Raw genomic sequence first — 15,054 nt, forward strand, 5'->3', positions numbered from 1 at the left:
TTATTAGCTGAATGTGACGGGTAATGAAGCCTTTCCATCTTCAGTGTTCCGTCTACCTTAGACTAGTGTAGTTTTTGATAGTGTCACGGGCACCCATTTTCTCCTTCAGTGACTTATCAGTCAGAGTTCTACTAATGGAATTATTTAGAGACTAGTGTGTTCCCATTTAAAAATATTTGATCAATATAAAAATATGGAATGAGATTAAGTACTCTAAATGATAACGTCTGCTTTCAGTCCTGTCCTGCTTAAGATACTTCCACCATCTGTAAAATTCTGCAGCTACCAGTCCTGGATAACTTGCTGCATGCAAAGAGGTACTGGATTTTGTAATGGTACTCTCTACAGTAAACTATTTTTCTGTGATATTCTGTTATTGATATTTGGGGAGGTGATAAGGTTGTTTTCCTGGTTGTGAAGCATTGGACACGTGGGAATTACATTCTTCTTTTGTTGCAGATCACAGAGGCCTTGTTAAAAGAAAGAGATAAACAAGCAAAATGGAATGGGATTCCCTTACTGTTGCAAAAGCTGTATGAACATAGCCATCCAAACAGCGATTTCTCCCAGTGCCAAAGCATCTTAAAGGTATTGTTTACACTGTTCTTCCTGAAAGCTAGGGGTTATTTTGTTTTTGCTTCCTTAAAGTCTACAGTGATCATATTTAACTAATTTTTGAAACTTTGTATGATAGTATCTGTGAATTGGCTGGTAGATAAGAGCGAGGAATGCATGTAATTGATTAGTCAGTAGATCGCACAGATAGTCCGTTGTATTTATACCGATGAACAGTTTTCTTTTGAACTGTCTTTTTTTTTTTTTTTACTGCATGCAGGAAATTTCTCCACTTCTTTCAATGGAAGCCATGGCATTTGTTACAGAAGATAGAAAAGCTGCTCAAGAGTCCACTTTCCCAAATACATACACATTTGACTTATTTGGAGGAGTCGATGTAAGTGTGTTTTTACAACAGTATCAAAAGATTTCTGCATGATGGTCATACCACTGAGAAATCTGTGAGGTCTTTGAGACCTTTGAAGCTTCTAAATGCAAGCTACAGAATGACTTTACCAATTTGATGTTAAGCATTAGATTTGTGCCCGTTTGTGTTAATCAGAATGTGAAAAGGGTGTATTTTCTGAGGTATTACACCATCAAAAGTGAGGTGCTTTTTCTTATATGATATAGAAGACCTGGCTGTTTCTTCAGGTAGTCTGTTTTTAACTTCAAAAAGGTGAGACCTCTAGGTTCTCAATGAAAACCGTTTCAAATGATTTCTAATTGTGAAATTAAATACTACAGTATACTAGAGCATTGAGAATTTCACTTACCACTGAAGGATATCTGGCGGTTTTTTAAGCACATTGGGGCACTCGCTTCGTCTATGTTTATTGCTGGCATGCAATGCAGAGTACTTCATCTATGGAAAAGTTTTTAAACAGAACTGCAAGATTTCTGTAGACATTCTGGCAATTTATCTCTTTGTTTATTCGTTTTAATTCTACATTACACAAATACCCAAGTTTGCTCAATTTTATGATGACAGACTCTGGGATCTTAGCTTTCATTAGAAAAGTATGATTTGTATTTTCCAGTGAACTAATTGACACTTTCTTCCCTTTTTTTTTTTTTTTTTAATTTGGTCTAACTAAACGGTGTCTTTGCTACTTCTCTCTCGTTATACTTAGCATACCTTTACTGAAATAAAACTTGTATTTAGGTTATGTTGTTTTGAAATTAGCGCTGGTTTAGTTGCTGGTATCCTGTCAACTGAGGACAAAAGTCTTTAGCTACCCAAGCAATTTAGAACATTGTATGAAAATGTTCTAAATTTCCATTGTTTTTACAGAGAAATAGTGATACTTCCTGTAGAAGTGTTTTTAACATAAGAATGTACAGAAAATGGCTTTACGTTTCATATTTAAATAAGTGTGTGTGTTGGGTTTTTTTGTTGGTGGTTGTTTTTTTTTTCCCTTGGGCTGGAGATGGTAAATATCAGATACACTGTAATTACCTGGTACTGTGACCAGAGATTTGGCTGATACAAGTGGGTTTAATCTGGTTAAAGGCAGTGGTAGAAGCCAGTGTTTTTAAAAACCTTACTCTAGGACTTGAAAGGGAAGTAGTCTAATCTGCTGGTTCTGTGTATGCCATGTGCTGATTCCGTGTTGCAGTATTTCGAACGGTGAAGCGTGAGTAATTTTGAAGGACTCTAAATTTGTAGTGTACTCTATGCTGTAATGTGTGATAGTATATTCCTTAAAATATTTTTGGATTCTGACAGCCTTTACATCAAGAAAGAACAAAAGTACATTTGCGTCTCCTCCCTTTATATGAATACATGTAAAATATTACCCGAGAGTACAAACACATGAACTGATACATGACCCTCGTGGACTTTGGACCTGAATGCAACCCCATTCCAAGAAATAAGATCTCGTAACTCCCTTTCTGCTCCTTCTGCCTCTGGTGAGGCACCCTCTTACCTATTCTCTTTCTGCCATTGGACTCTTGCGCTTCTTGCTGCATACTCTTGCAGTTTCAATAGGATGGCTGAAGAAAGCCCTCTCCAAGGAGTGTCTCACACCACTGCAGTCCAGTCCCTGGAGTGTATGTGAGGAGCATACCAGTTCTGCAAGAATAAGGTGATAAATACATGGTGGGTTATAGTATTGACCAGGAAAAATAAACACTAGCTGAAAAGGTCCACTCTGTGATGAGGCAGGAGCGATCATGACTGCAGCCACCCCTAAAAGATAGACTTGTTGCAGTCGGTGTTCTTTCCCAGGAGAAGAGCAGGTGGCCTGCATCCCAAGTGCATAGGGATATCTTTGGATGCTTATCTAGGGTACCGAACCTTGAGGTGTGCATTCTTCTTCTAAAACGTAAGCCATTAATATGAGCACTACTTTACTGCTGTAGTCATTTTTCTCTACCGTACTGATGCTACAGCTACTATTACAAATATTGCTGGAAAATATATATTCCTCTTTAAAGTTGCCTATTTATTTATTTGTCAGTGCTTACAATGTGGGCAGTGCTGTCAGATGTTTTCCTCTGTGTCTGGGTAGGTAGTTCATTAAAAGAAGGATAAAGTTAAGTTAGGACAAATAGAGAAGTTGTAAAGTGTAAGTATATTGTCAGTTGGCATGACTTGACTGGGTGATGCCTACGTTGCTCTTAACAATTTTAAACTGAATTTTAAAACTAGGGGCTTTTTGCAATACTTCTTGCAGAAGTCATCAGTTCCTTCTAGTGGCTAACTCTCATTTTAAAATAAACTGCTATTTTTTGAAATGTTTTAAAATAAACCTGTGGTATAGGCTAGAACAACTAAAGACCAGTTCTGCATCTATCAGAACCATAGTCCTAGTCTTGGAAAACTGACTTACATTCCTGAAAGAGAAATGAGACAACACTTCACATATCTGTAAATGTATGTGTAAGTATACATATAAGGTGCATGTACACAAGCAGGTCGCTTGCTCTTTGTTGGTGAAATTAAAATCTGGAGCAACTAAGTTCTGTTATGTCTGGACCTGAAATGTATTTTGAAGCCAGGAAGATTTAGGGAGAGCCTTTGTAAAATTTGCATCTCTTTGCAGATAATTGCTAAAGATTCATTATTTTGGGAGATGTGTGATAGCCATCCTTGATGTTATCTGGATGCGTGTGAAATTACATTCTTTGCAAACTCAAGTTCTTTAAAACTTATCAGTGGGAGATTGTTTTATACAACTGTTGTTATTTCTTCAGGGTAAATACAACTATTTTTTATCAATGTAATTTTGATACCAGTGGGGTTTTGATTGTAGAGCTTCCATTATTCATCTCAGTGACTTCAGCAGAGACAGGACTAAGTTTGGATTTGTCACTGACAAATTAATTGGTTATTTGTATCCCAATGATTATTCCCTTAATTCTTTGTCTTCTTGTTACAGCTTTTAGTAGAAATTCTCATGAGACCAACTCTTATTACACAGAAAAAGAAACAGAAAAGTAAGTAAATAGGTGTTTTATCTTTTTTTTCATTCTTGCCTTATTCAGACAGAAATTATTCAATTTTTCTGTTACCAGCAATCTCCTGTTCCTAAATGAATCATTGCTTTCTTTGTTCTCTGTAGTACTGATTCATGATGGGATTTAGGATAGTCACCTGTTGCAAAGGCAGCTCAGGAGTATTCATGCAGTCAGCATAACATACTTCTCTCAGTGCAGTAAATCTGCAATCACTGGAAACTTTTATTGTTACTGTGGCTATAGCTACAGTTAACAATTATTAATAATAAGCCACAAAACATTGTTTATGTAATAGGAGTTACAGAGATTGTGAGATAATGAAAAGTATGCTGTTCTCCTGACCTAGTCACAGAGGCTACTAATTTCCAAATTGCTGTAAGGAGAACTTGCCAATGGGGTGCAGTAGCTTCAGCACAGCTTTCCTGCTGGAGTAGCTTTAGTTTAGTGTTTTCATTTCTCCTGTCTGATTCTGCTGGTTCCCTGAACCCTTCTGAGGAAAGGAAATGTCATAGCTACGCTCCATGCCCGTCAGCTAGGGAACTTCAAAGGTGAAGTAACTTGAACTTGAGCTAGAGGCAGCTGTTGTATGTTTGTACTGGAAACATATTTTAAATATTGAAATACTGGAGTAAATCAGATTGAAAGCTTCTCTATGAATTCCTGATTCTGCCTGGAGAAGACTGCATGAACTGTCCTTGTTTTTTCCCCATACTTTAATAATTGGAGCTAATATGTGTCTCAGCAGTTTCTCATATTGACAAATTTTGAGTTGATCTATGATATTTTTCCTAAAATACTGTTTACACCCCTGCTGTTTTCTTTTGTGTGTGACTAAGAAGTGCGCTAGACCACACGTACATCTCTGTCTGTGGTCCTAGGCAGTGCTGATAGCAGTTTTGGAAGAAAGCATGTGAACAGGTCAGGTATACTGTGTTTCTTCCTCTGGTGTTCTGTCCTCCAAGGCATTTGCACATATGACCTGAGCTAGCAGTTAGCCTGAAATTCCTACCTGTTTTATAGCTATTCGTGTCACTACTGTGGATGTTAGTATTCCTTGGCAACGTATAGCTAGTGAATGTCTGTTTTCTCCTTTGCAGTAAGTGATGACCTCATCAAGGACTGTTTAAGCATACTGTACAACACATGCATATGTGTAAGTACAACTGCTGTGGAAAAGTGTTCTTCTGCTGTTTGTGTTTTACATGTGCCACTTCATAAGACAACATGCAGACTTTATTAAGCATAATTTAAACTTACTCTGAAACTTTTCATTAAAATTCCTTCAGTTAAATATAGGACCGCCCTCTATTTTGATGTGTTACTCAAATAATTTGTTTTCTTAACCACATTGTCAAGTTTAAATCCTCTTCTTTGGATCTTTTTGTATCTGTGTTTCCATAGGAAAGCCGTGGCAGCCTTTGTTGTATTCAAACTTAAAATTTGAAACTGGAAATGGATGCCTGCTAACCCGAGCTACAGCTAGTCTTGTTCAGTAATGGTGCTGACCAAGTGTTTTAAGTTTGATCCTGTAACTCCTTCATGTGCTGAATATTAGTTCAGTTGATGGCAGATCAGTGCTAAGGAAGGCGCTGGGTTAAAGGCCTGTTGAAATACCTTGCCATTAAAATGCTGAAGCTAAAAGTGCATGCCTCAGATCATGCATGCAGGGAACATCCTCAGGATTCTTTACTTAATCACACATTTTATTATGTCATAACCTGGGGAGCATTGTTTAACAAAAATTTTTAAAAAGGCAGCTACTGGCTTGGAGCTGTTCCAAAGACATCAATCTAATCTCAAGAGTGTGAGTCTTAATAGATCATGTTCTCGCTACCGAGTATCTGTGTACACATGGGAGGGGGAAGAGAGGGAACTCTTTTTTCTTGACTTACATGGTTTTTTGTTGTTTTGTTTTTTTTTTTTAAACTATGGGTAATGCAAATTTTGCAAACTCTGAATAGCGTAATATGCTAAGAAATAAGTTTGCAATTAATAGACTAGCTGCTGTTTTAATTCACTTCGGTATTACTGCTCTCTCTTGAATGAGGAGTGTTCAGGATGATAGAAGTGTTGTGTGTGCAATATTAACTGTTCTTATGCTTATGTGTAAATATTCAGGAAGTATCTGAGCTAGTCTAATTCTGTGAGCACTGGTAACGTGTCAGTCATATATAATAGAGAGCTTTGCAAGCGGTAAGGATGTAGTTTTAAGTTACTTTTAATTCCAGAAAAGACTGGCCGTGCTCTCAGCAGAAATCAGAACATGAAAGCTGTCTTTAATGATCAGAGCATGAAAGCTGGCCTTAATGAACTCGGTGATGAACCTGAGTTCATGCTTTAGCATGACTTTTGGGTTCATCGCCAAGTTCATTAAGGCCAAAGCTTGATTCTGGTTGCTCAGACTCTGCCCAGCTGAGAGCAATGCTAACAGGTTAGGAGGAATCTAGGGACTACATTTACATACCATAAAATGGAGTCGGTTACAATTTGTGTGGGAAAGCAGAGACAAGCCTCTCTGACGTATTTCCAGGCATGCAGTGTTTACTTTTGATTCAGGCAAGTAAACAGCTGCCTTGAGGTGAAGCCTCACATCCGGGAGCCTGTCGTTTTTGCAAGCGTCATGTTAACTTCAAACAAGGACCGGAGCTAGTTTTGGTCACCATAAACACAATGTTTCCTGGTTTCAGGAATAGCTGATTCGATAACACATCTGTAAAACTGTCCTGCATGTGCCTGTAACATATGACTTGTTAAGGTGGGCTCTGACTCTGGGTCGGTGTGTGCTTCTTGCTGCTTTCTAGACGGAAGGAGTCACAAGGCGATTGGCAGAAAGAAATGACTTTGTGTTGTTCCTGTTTACACTGATGACAAACAAAAAGACATTCCTACAAACCGCAACGCTCATTGAAGATATCCTGGGAGTTAAAAAGGTTAGTTACTGGTTTCTTAATTTTATTTGTATGGGTTTTGAGGCCAGTAGAGGAAAGATAGCTCTTTCTTTGAGGAGTTGAAGATAATCCTCTAAGCTAGCATTCTCACTTCTTGTAGCTTATTTGAAACCTGACTGTTTACAGTCATCATAACTTCAATCACATTTCATACGGAAGCCAAATTATGCATGTGGTATCATACTTGTAATGCTGTTGCATAGCTTGCAGAGGATGATAGGGGGTGAGTGCCTAGCTGTCATTAAAGTACACCCAGTATTTCAAATAAAGAAAATGAACCTCATATAAATTCATTTTTCATCCTTGCCTTCTGATTACACTTCAAATATTTTAGTAGTCTTCCTGACATCTGGAAGGCTTTTCCCGTGCTTCTCTCTTACCTTGGTGTTTGTCACCTCTCTGAGAAGTTGTAGGCTGGGGGAACAGGGCACTTAGGACTTCTGCACAAACTAGGTTTTTGAACTTGCTTGCCAGCATCATTACAGCTTAGTGCCCTGATGTGATGCAAATAAAATATTAGAGGTGTAACCCTGGGAAAACCTTGAATGAAATGTGTCTATGTACATTTTGTGGAGAGGGTCAGGATTCTGTAACTTGTTACTGCTTTTTTTAGAGTAAATTTGAGGTTGATGTACTTCCTGAGATAGGAAACAAGCTTCGTTTATCTGAACGTTTGCTGAAAACTGTTTTCAACATATTTTTTAATACCTTTTGATGAAAAAGACTGAGGAAAAAAAATCTAGGCATCAGTTCTTATCTGTGAGCTTCAAAGAGAATATAGAGAGAAGTGGAAAACTGAACTGAAGCTTTGTAATACCTAAATGCAATTTGTCTGTTAAATTAGGGTTTTTTTTAAAAAAAAGCCCCCAACACTTGACTTCAATATTTAGTGTTTAAAAGATGGATATCTATACTTCTGGAGTTGATAAACATAAGTGACACCGGTTGTAAATCACAGGGTTTTTTTCAGGCTCTTCACTTTCCTCGCTGGTTTGCTTCTCTTTTACTAACATTGCAATAACACACAGATCTTGCCAGGCAAGAGCTGTAGCTGAAGCCTTCTGGCTGTGTCTGTATTCCTTTATTGAATATCATGTGTGACTCACGCTGATGTTGCCTCCTCCAGGAAATGATACAACTGGATGATATTCCCAATCTTGCGAGCCTTGTGTCCAGTTTTGATCAGCAGCAGCTTGCGAATTTCTGCAGGATCCTTGCCGTCACAATTTCTGAACTTGACACAGGAAGCGATGACAAGCACACGCTTCTTGCCAAAAATGCCCAGCAGAAAAAAAACTTGGGTCCTTCTCGAGCAGAAATTAATCAAGGTAATTGTAACGTTGTGAACAAATGCGGAAGAATCTCAACAGTGTGTAAAGTTTCCCTATTCTCAATGTCACATCTGTAGCGTGTATTTCTAGAGGGTACTGTAAGCATTCTGTCTTACAAAGCATTTTTCTTTATTAGCTTTCCTCAAGCAGTTTCCTGGAAACAGTCTTCCTGTTAATGAAACTTACTTTGTAGCTTTCAGTTTCATATGGTGTTGATAATTAGGTGAGTAAATTTCTGTCCTCCCTGAGCTGAGTGGCTTAAAATAATTGGGTTTGTTTTCTATCCCTCAGTCACTTCCATGGCCTTCCCTTCAACAACTCTCAGTAATTCTGTGTCCTTCTTAAAATATAAATTCCTGAACTAAAACTGCATGCAGCGTGGTTGCTGTTGGAGCAGTTCCTTCTCTGATTTTATCTGATATTGTCCTGAGCAGGATGTCTGTCTTTATCAGCAAGGAAAGTGTGTTTAATATTAATCACATTGCCCACCCTTACCACACCAGCCTTGGAAATCTGTCGGTCTAATCTCAACTTTAACTTTGGGCACAGTGCAGGTTTCCTTATTTTGCTGAGTACTTCTCAGATACAGAAGTCTTGCCTAGAAGGGTGAGTATGAATTTAAGAGATTTAAATTAAAGTACCCTCAAATACAGGATCTGCTGTTTTCAGCTCTTACTATGCTGAAAAGCTTTTGGGCTTCTGAAGCAGATGTTTGCATAGACCCATGCCAAACAATGTTGGCAAGTGCAAAAAGGGGTTTTGGAGCTGGTTCTCCAATCTTCTAACATTTTATGTTAGCCATGAGCAATAAAGCTTCACGTGTAACCACTGCCACCTCTACAGCATCCAGTGAGAGATGGATAGCATAATCCAGCAGGCAGAAACCGCAAAAGTTTAAAGGGGGGTGTATTGTCTTCTGCCCTGTGATCGCCAGAGCTTGCTTGTGAAGAGCAATGGACAAGTATGTGTAGGTGTGGGTACAAAGTTTAATTTAAATTAGTTGAACAGAATAAGCATGGATCCCGCAGAGCTGACCTTAGCCAAGCAAATGTTTAACGAATCATTTTTTGTTTGCTTTTAGAGACTGTACCTAAGACTGTAAAGCATATTCCATTTTAAAAACTTTATCAGGGAGCTTATTCTTTCAAAGATGGTACCAGCAGGCAGAATGTCGCAACCCTTTCGCATAGTGTTCATGGCCAAATTCTTTGTCCTTTTCTACTTCATCTGCAAGTGTGTAGTGAAGACTTAGCCATGTATCTGTAATAAACAGGTCCTGTAATTAAGTTATTCTGTGAAACCTTTAGGACAAAATGCAGCTCCTAGCACCTCCCCAAGCCCCTCAAGCACTTTTCAGACCAGCAAATTCTGTTCTTGAACTGCTATTTCTGAGAGTGCAGTTCCACAACAATTAAAACCCTCTAACTTGGGGCTGCTGTCATGTGTTCCGCATCTGTTTTGCTCCATAATGAACTAATTCAGGAAACTAATACTTAAAAAGCCAACAGCTTTTTGGCTAGCTACTGAAGTTTACTATGAGACGACACCACAGGAGGTAAAATGAAGGTGGTGGCATCGCACAGAGGAAGGGGGACATGGAGCTGCCCCTTCCAAGGGCTGCTGCTTTATTTCTGCCAGCTTAATTTTCAGCCAGATCAGTTCCTTGATATTGACTCACCGTGGACTGGAAAACAGCAGTGCCAGCAAAAGGAAATTGGCTGGAAACAAGCAGTTAGAGTAGGATAGAACTGATTTTTTTCTAGTGTAAATCCAACACAAACCAGTTTAACACTGATTAAGTTATGCCTAGGGTATGTACACTCTCTTCCAGTCCTTAATAGGAGAGTGCACCGATTCCTTCCATCTTTGGATCTTTTTAACCAGATGGAATTTGTTTCTGTGTACTCTTCTATATTACTAATGCAGATGTTTTGGTACCTTGTGTTGTGTTGGTGATCTTAAATCGTAATAAAATTATTTTTCTTTTTCAGCTACACTTTTGAATATTCCAGGCTTCATTGAGCGATTGTGCAAACTGGCAACACGGAAGGTGTCTGAAACAACAGGTACTTCCAGCTTCCTCCAGGAGCTGGAAGAATGGTACACCTGGCTGGACAATGCTCTAGTACTTGATGCACTGATGAGAGTGGCAAATGAAGAGGCAGAGCAGAGCAGTACAGGTATCTGGCTTGCATTCCTCTAGCCACGATTAGCTGATGCATATCTTAACTTTCTTCAGTGTTTGCCATGTGTTGCTTTTCCTTTCAAGCAGTATTGATTCCCCATTTCTTGCATGAAAGACGGACGTGTCAGCGTTTAGGTCTGGCTCCCCTTTTGTTCTCGCGTAGCACTGATTTTTTTTTTTCCATGAACTAAAGTTAACAAAAGGAAATGTCCTGAGGCAAACTGTGCCCTTTGCACACCTAGATAACACTGTAACGTGGTACATCCTCAGCACTAATATCCCTTGGACCGACAAAAATACACACATCTGAGGTAAGTGACTGTACCAGCACTTTGCTCTAAAACTTAGGCTGATGGCTTTAGGTTCAAATAGTTCATACCCGGCAAGTGGTCCCTTCTTTAAAAAGGAAAGGTAGTTCCAGCAGAATTAAATAAGTTAACTGGAAAAAAAAAAATTGTTCCAGGTGAGCATATGGAAGTGTTAATAAAACCTTAGGAAAATGCTTTGAGGGAAGCGCCTGGTTTGTTTCTTTGCCCTTCAATATTACAAAAATGCAATGTATGGCTTGTAGAATTTAAAGTACTCGGTAACGGAATGAGTATTATCCCAGAATTTTGATATCTAAATCTTTGCTTCTGTGCTTCTTTGGAAAACTTTCTTCCTTATCCAGCTTGATTAGTTTTGTAGCAATTAATTATTAAAACTTCTGAAAATACACAAAAAATGAAGTATGTGAATGCTCCACAGCATCTCGCACATACCTTTATACACACCAGCTTCGTGGAAACTGGAGAACATTTGGTGTCTTGAAACAGAATTCACGAGGCAATTTTGCTGAGGTGGAGCATGCCCAGTCACAGCTCTTGACCCACAACGTCAGTTAGCAAGCAAACCTAGATGTGCTTTCCCAGAACACTGTCTCAGTCTCCAGTGGCTTGTGGTTTAGGGACTTCTGAGTCAGAGGTGGTGTCTGTGCTTTTTAGCCTTTGATGGTTTCCTTCCTTTGTGTGTTTGCCTAGTTACTGTTTCTTCACGTGGGTTCAAAAAGCATTCACACTATCCTGTGGCAGGGCAGTTTGTCACTTAGTTATGTATTGTGTAAAGAGCTGACTCCTTTCTGAACTGCAATCCACAAGTTTCACTATGTCCTTATTTACTTTCTCTGTGTCACTCATGATTTCTGTCATGTTTTCCACTTGCAATCATGGCATGTTATATCCTATTTCTGCCCTTAGCAGTATAATTCCAGATAGGGCTATGAAAATTATTTAACTGTGGCCTAAGTATACTGGTACTGAGGTATGAAATGAAAGTAGACTAATGGTAAATGCTTCTGATAATCTCAACCCTACTTTTATTACCTTTTCTGCCATGTCCTTTCTGGTGCCATAGACTATTAATTCATATAGGTGATCTTACTTATTTTAGGTAGATGATGCCATTTAGCTTATTATGGAAAAATTAAATAATTTTTAAAAATGTAATTTTATCTCCTCTAAAGTTCCAGCTATATTTTTTCTCTTCCATAGCATTTAATTTATATTGGTTGTTTATCGTATGTCAGTATGTTTAGTTGAGAAGAAGATTCAAGCAGACGTGCTGATCTTACATCTGCAGTGTTTCAGCGTAATAGTAATAACTGTAACAAATCCTTTCCTGTTGAAGCTGCCTCAGGCTCACATCTTTGCCATCTTGTTCAGAGTCTTCGGATGAAAGTGGATTGGCCAACACCTCAACACGAACACAGCTTCCGCAGTCCATGAAGATCATGCACGAGATTATGTATAAGCTGGAGGTGTTGTATGTTCTCTGCGTGCTGCTCATGGGGAGACAAAGGAATCAGGTGAGCACTTGTAAACAGTCACGCTTGCAAAGTTGATGTCTCTTTAAACCTAAGTGCTCATTAATTAGGTCATGGACACAGAAACATGAAGGGCAAAGCTCCAGGCATAAAGCTGGGCAAATCCCATCATTGCAGCGATGCACAAACAAACAGGTAGTGTTTCATTGCTGAGAACCAGCATGAGCCATTGGGCAGGGCTTGTCACAAGTTGTGCTGACCAGTGTGGCAGCGGTTAGTCTCTGCAGAGCTGCTGCTCCGGTGCAAGGTGGATGCAGGAGGATGCCTCCTGGATAAGGCATCCTGTCTCTGTGTGTGAGGAAGCATTTGGATGTACCTGGATGCTGCAGGAGCTGCAGCCAGGCGTTCTTCCCCCTCCTGGTGACCTGCTTGGATGGAGCCCCTTCAGGTCTTCCCCTTCTTTGGCTGCCTTCACTTTTGGAAATCCTCTGGGGTGATTTTTGCAGAGGGTTCCCATGTCTTGGCTGAGTGAGTGTGTTGTTTAACTCTCAGCTGGGAAGATACACTTCAGTGCTGTCTGCACTAGGCGCTGCCTAGAAATCCCACTCATCTGTTCCTCTTGGCGTTTCTTGCTTTCAAAAAGAAAAATAATTTGTTCCCTGCCTCACGTAGGCTTATGGAGAACCAATTACTGCAGCTTGGCTGTAGTTTGATTTAAATGGGTCAAAAGCATATTGTGAAGGGGAAAGAAAAGCAATCCGTTGGTACAGTTTTGACAGATTTCCAACATTGGCAGTCTGCTCAGCTCAGCAGAGCAGCCTGGAATAGCAGGGGCATTTGGATGCCCTAGAGACTGGGAGGATCAAATTGTTTTGAGTTGTTGAAGGGCTGTTGTATTAGGCAAGAGTAGCTGTGTTGGGGGGCTGTTGCTCGAGCACATTTATCTTGAGTATTTTGTTCTTTACTAGTAACCTCCCACTGTATAGGAGTCAGAAATACTCACGACAGGCAGTCTCTTAAATCTCTTAATCTGAATTTAAAATAGAAGTGCATTTGTAGTACAGTCCTGAACATAACTAACCTGTTCATTCTGAACCTAGAAATGGATACTCAGCATTAAAAAGAAGTAGATTCTGTATAATAGTAACCAGAGGAAACTAGCAATTCTTGCAGAAACCACAATCACTACCATAAGAAACTCATAATCCTGTTGTCATTCCTTTTAGAAGTACTGTTTCTATTGGGCATAAAATAAAATTTTAAAAAAGCCCAAGACATAACTGGAACTACCAGAACATGGATCTGTTCGGAGGACTTTTTTTTCCATTGTATCAAGTCAGATAATTCATCCCTGCCTGATTTCACCACAAGAATGCAGTTTATATTATAGATACTGCAGAAACTACTTGCATCTTGCGCTCGTCCTGCTGCCTGTTCAGGGAGCTGGAGGTGCTGGCTGCCTTACCTCCCTGGCTCAGTTCTAGTGCGTTACTGTCAAATGTGACAAGGTGGAAAGTATGCTGCTGAAATAGTTAACTTACAAGCTGACTTTTTTTTTAATTTCCTGGGAAAACAACTCTTTGTTCTTCCTCTGCTACTTCTGCCCCCATGCCAACAGGGAAACTGTGTAAGGATAAAGCTGGCATGCAGTTCACTTCTTCTCCAGGGCTGATTCAGGACTGGAATTGAATTCTTTAAAGATTTGAGTTACTTCATTCCCAAGTATTTTTTGTCCAGAGCGAGCTCTTTTTGTAAAATCCACTGTCTCTGAAACACGTGATATATCCTTCATTTCTTAATCTACATGAAGTTTTCAAAGACTTGTGTGGCAGATGTGAATCCATTCCCCTTCCTGAGAGGCAGCCAGATTAAGAACTAGAGCTGAGCTGTTCTATGTGGAAAGCTCCAATAATCAGGGAACGGCAGTGTCTGCCATAGCACTCTCACTGATAAGCATTTCAGCTGCTTGATGGTATCTCTCTTTCTACGAGGGAATACAAGCACAGGATCTGTGATATCAGTTTTCCAGTCTGAGCAGCCGAAGGTCTTACTGGTTTTATATTGGAATAACTTTGCATAGAATTTCTAAAGGGCATCACAAACCTGCTTCAGTCCACTATGATAATCAACATAATGGTCTGGCATTTGCTTGAAGCAGATGCAGCTTCCTAACAAACTCAACCTGTTGCTGAATGTTGACTCTAAATCCTTGGTTTAAACTTGACTGCTGGCTAACTTGCATAAATTGACAACTGTGCTAGCAGTGACTTGGCTCCTACCTGCTGCCATGTTGGGGATGATCACACCCTTGGGGATAAGTGGTGTTTCACTGCAGATCTGCGCCTTTGCTTCCTTCTCATTAAGGTCACACCCTAAATTACTCTCCTTACGTATTTTTCTAGGCTGTCTTGCATGTCTGTATTGTGGTGAAAGGCAATCAGCTGATTTACTTGCTCCTGCTACAGGGAGCAAAACTGCACACAGCAGAAGCTCATAGTAGTCTTAGTAGTGAGAAAGCAGTAGAGTAATTCATGTGAAGCTGGGCAGCAGCAGGAAAAAGTCAAAGGAGTTTGAAGGATGAATATAGAGCAGGGATTGTTTTGGCATCCCCAGGCTGAGTAGTTGTAATGAGTTTGGGGACTGGGAGAGAGCGTGATCCAGAGGCCATGACTGTGACTCAGGAGGTTTTTTTGTGCAGCCATCAGGTGAGAACTTAGAGGTAAGCAAACTAAAAGTAAACCGAACACATTTGAAATTAGGGATGAGTCA

The 15,054-nt window shown here is 39.7% G+C and overlaps 1 protein-coding gene across 7 annotated transcripts in view; it reads left to right on the top strand.

Moving 5' to 3' along the window:
* Positions 1 to 15,054, top strand: part of TRPC4AP (transient receptor potential cation channel subfamily C member 4 associated protein) — a 39,368-nt gene that overhangs the window by 9,540 nt on the left and 14,774 nt on the right. For 3 of the 7 annotated variants that reach the window (XM_075166307.1, XM_075166309.1, XM_075166308.1), the window contains exons 2-9: positions 460 to 588; positions 836 to 952; positions 3,942 to 3,999; positions 5,118 to 5,173; positions 6,822 to 6,950; positions 8,095 to 8,296; positions 10,291 to 10,479; positions 12,185 to 12,327. In XM_075166307.1, the coding sequence (XP_075022408.1) occupies positions 460 to 588; positions 836 to 952; positions 3,942 to 3,999; positions 5,118 to 5,173; positions 6,822 to 6,950; positions 8,095 to 8,296; positions 10,291 to 10,479; positions 12,185 to 12,327 (1,023 nt within the window). Of the gene's footprint in view, positions 1 to 254; positions 318 to 459; positions 589 to 835; positions 953 to 1,688; positions 2,660 to 3,941; positions 4,000 to 5,117; positions 5,174 to 6,821; positions 6,951 to 8,094; positions 8,297 to 10,290; positions 10,480 to 12,184; positions 12,328 to 15,054 lie in introns of those variants that run through there. The other 4 variants (XM_075166311.1, XM_075166313.1, XM_075166310.1 and 1 more) reach the window with 4 other exon arrangements.

Source organism: Calonectris borealis, chromosome 17 (assembly GCF_964195595.1).
Source record: "Calonectris borealis chromosome 17, bCalBor7.hap1.2, whole genome shotgun sequence".
Taxonomy (NCBI): Eukaryota; Metazoa; Chordata; class Aves; order Procellariiformes; family Procellariidae; genus Calonectris; species Calonectris borealis.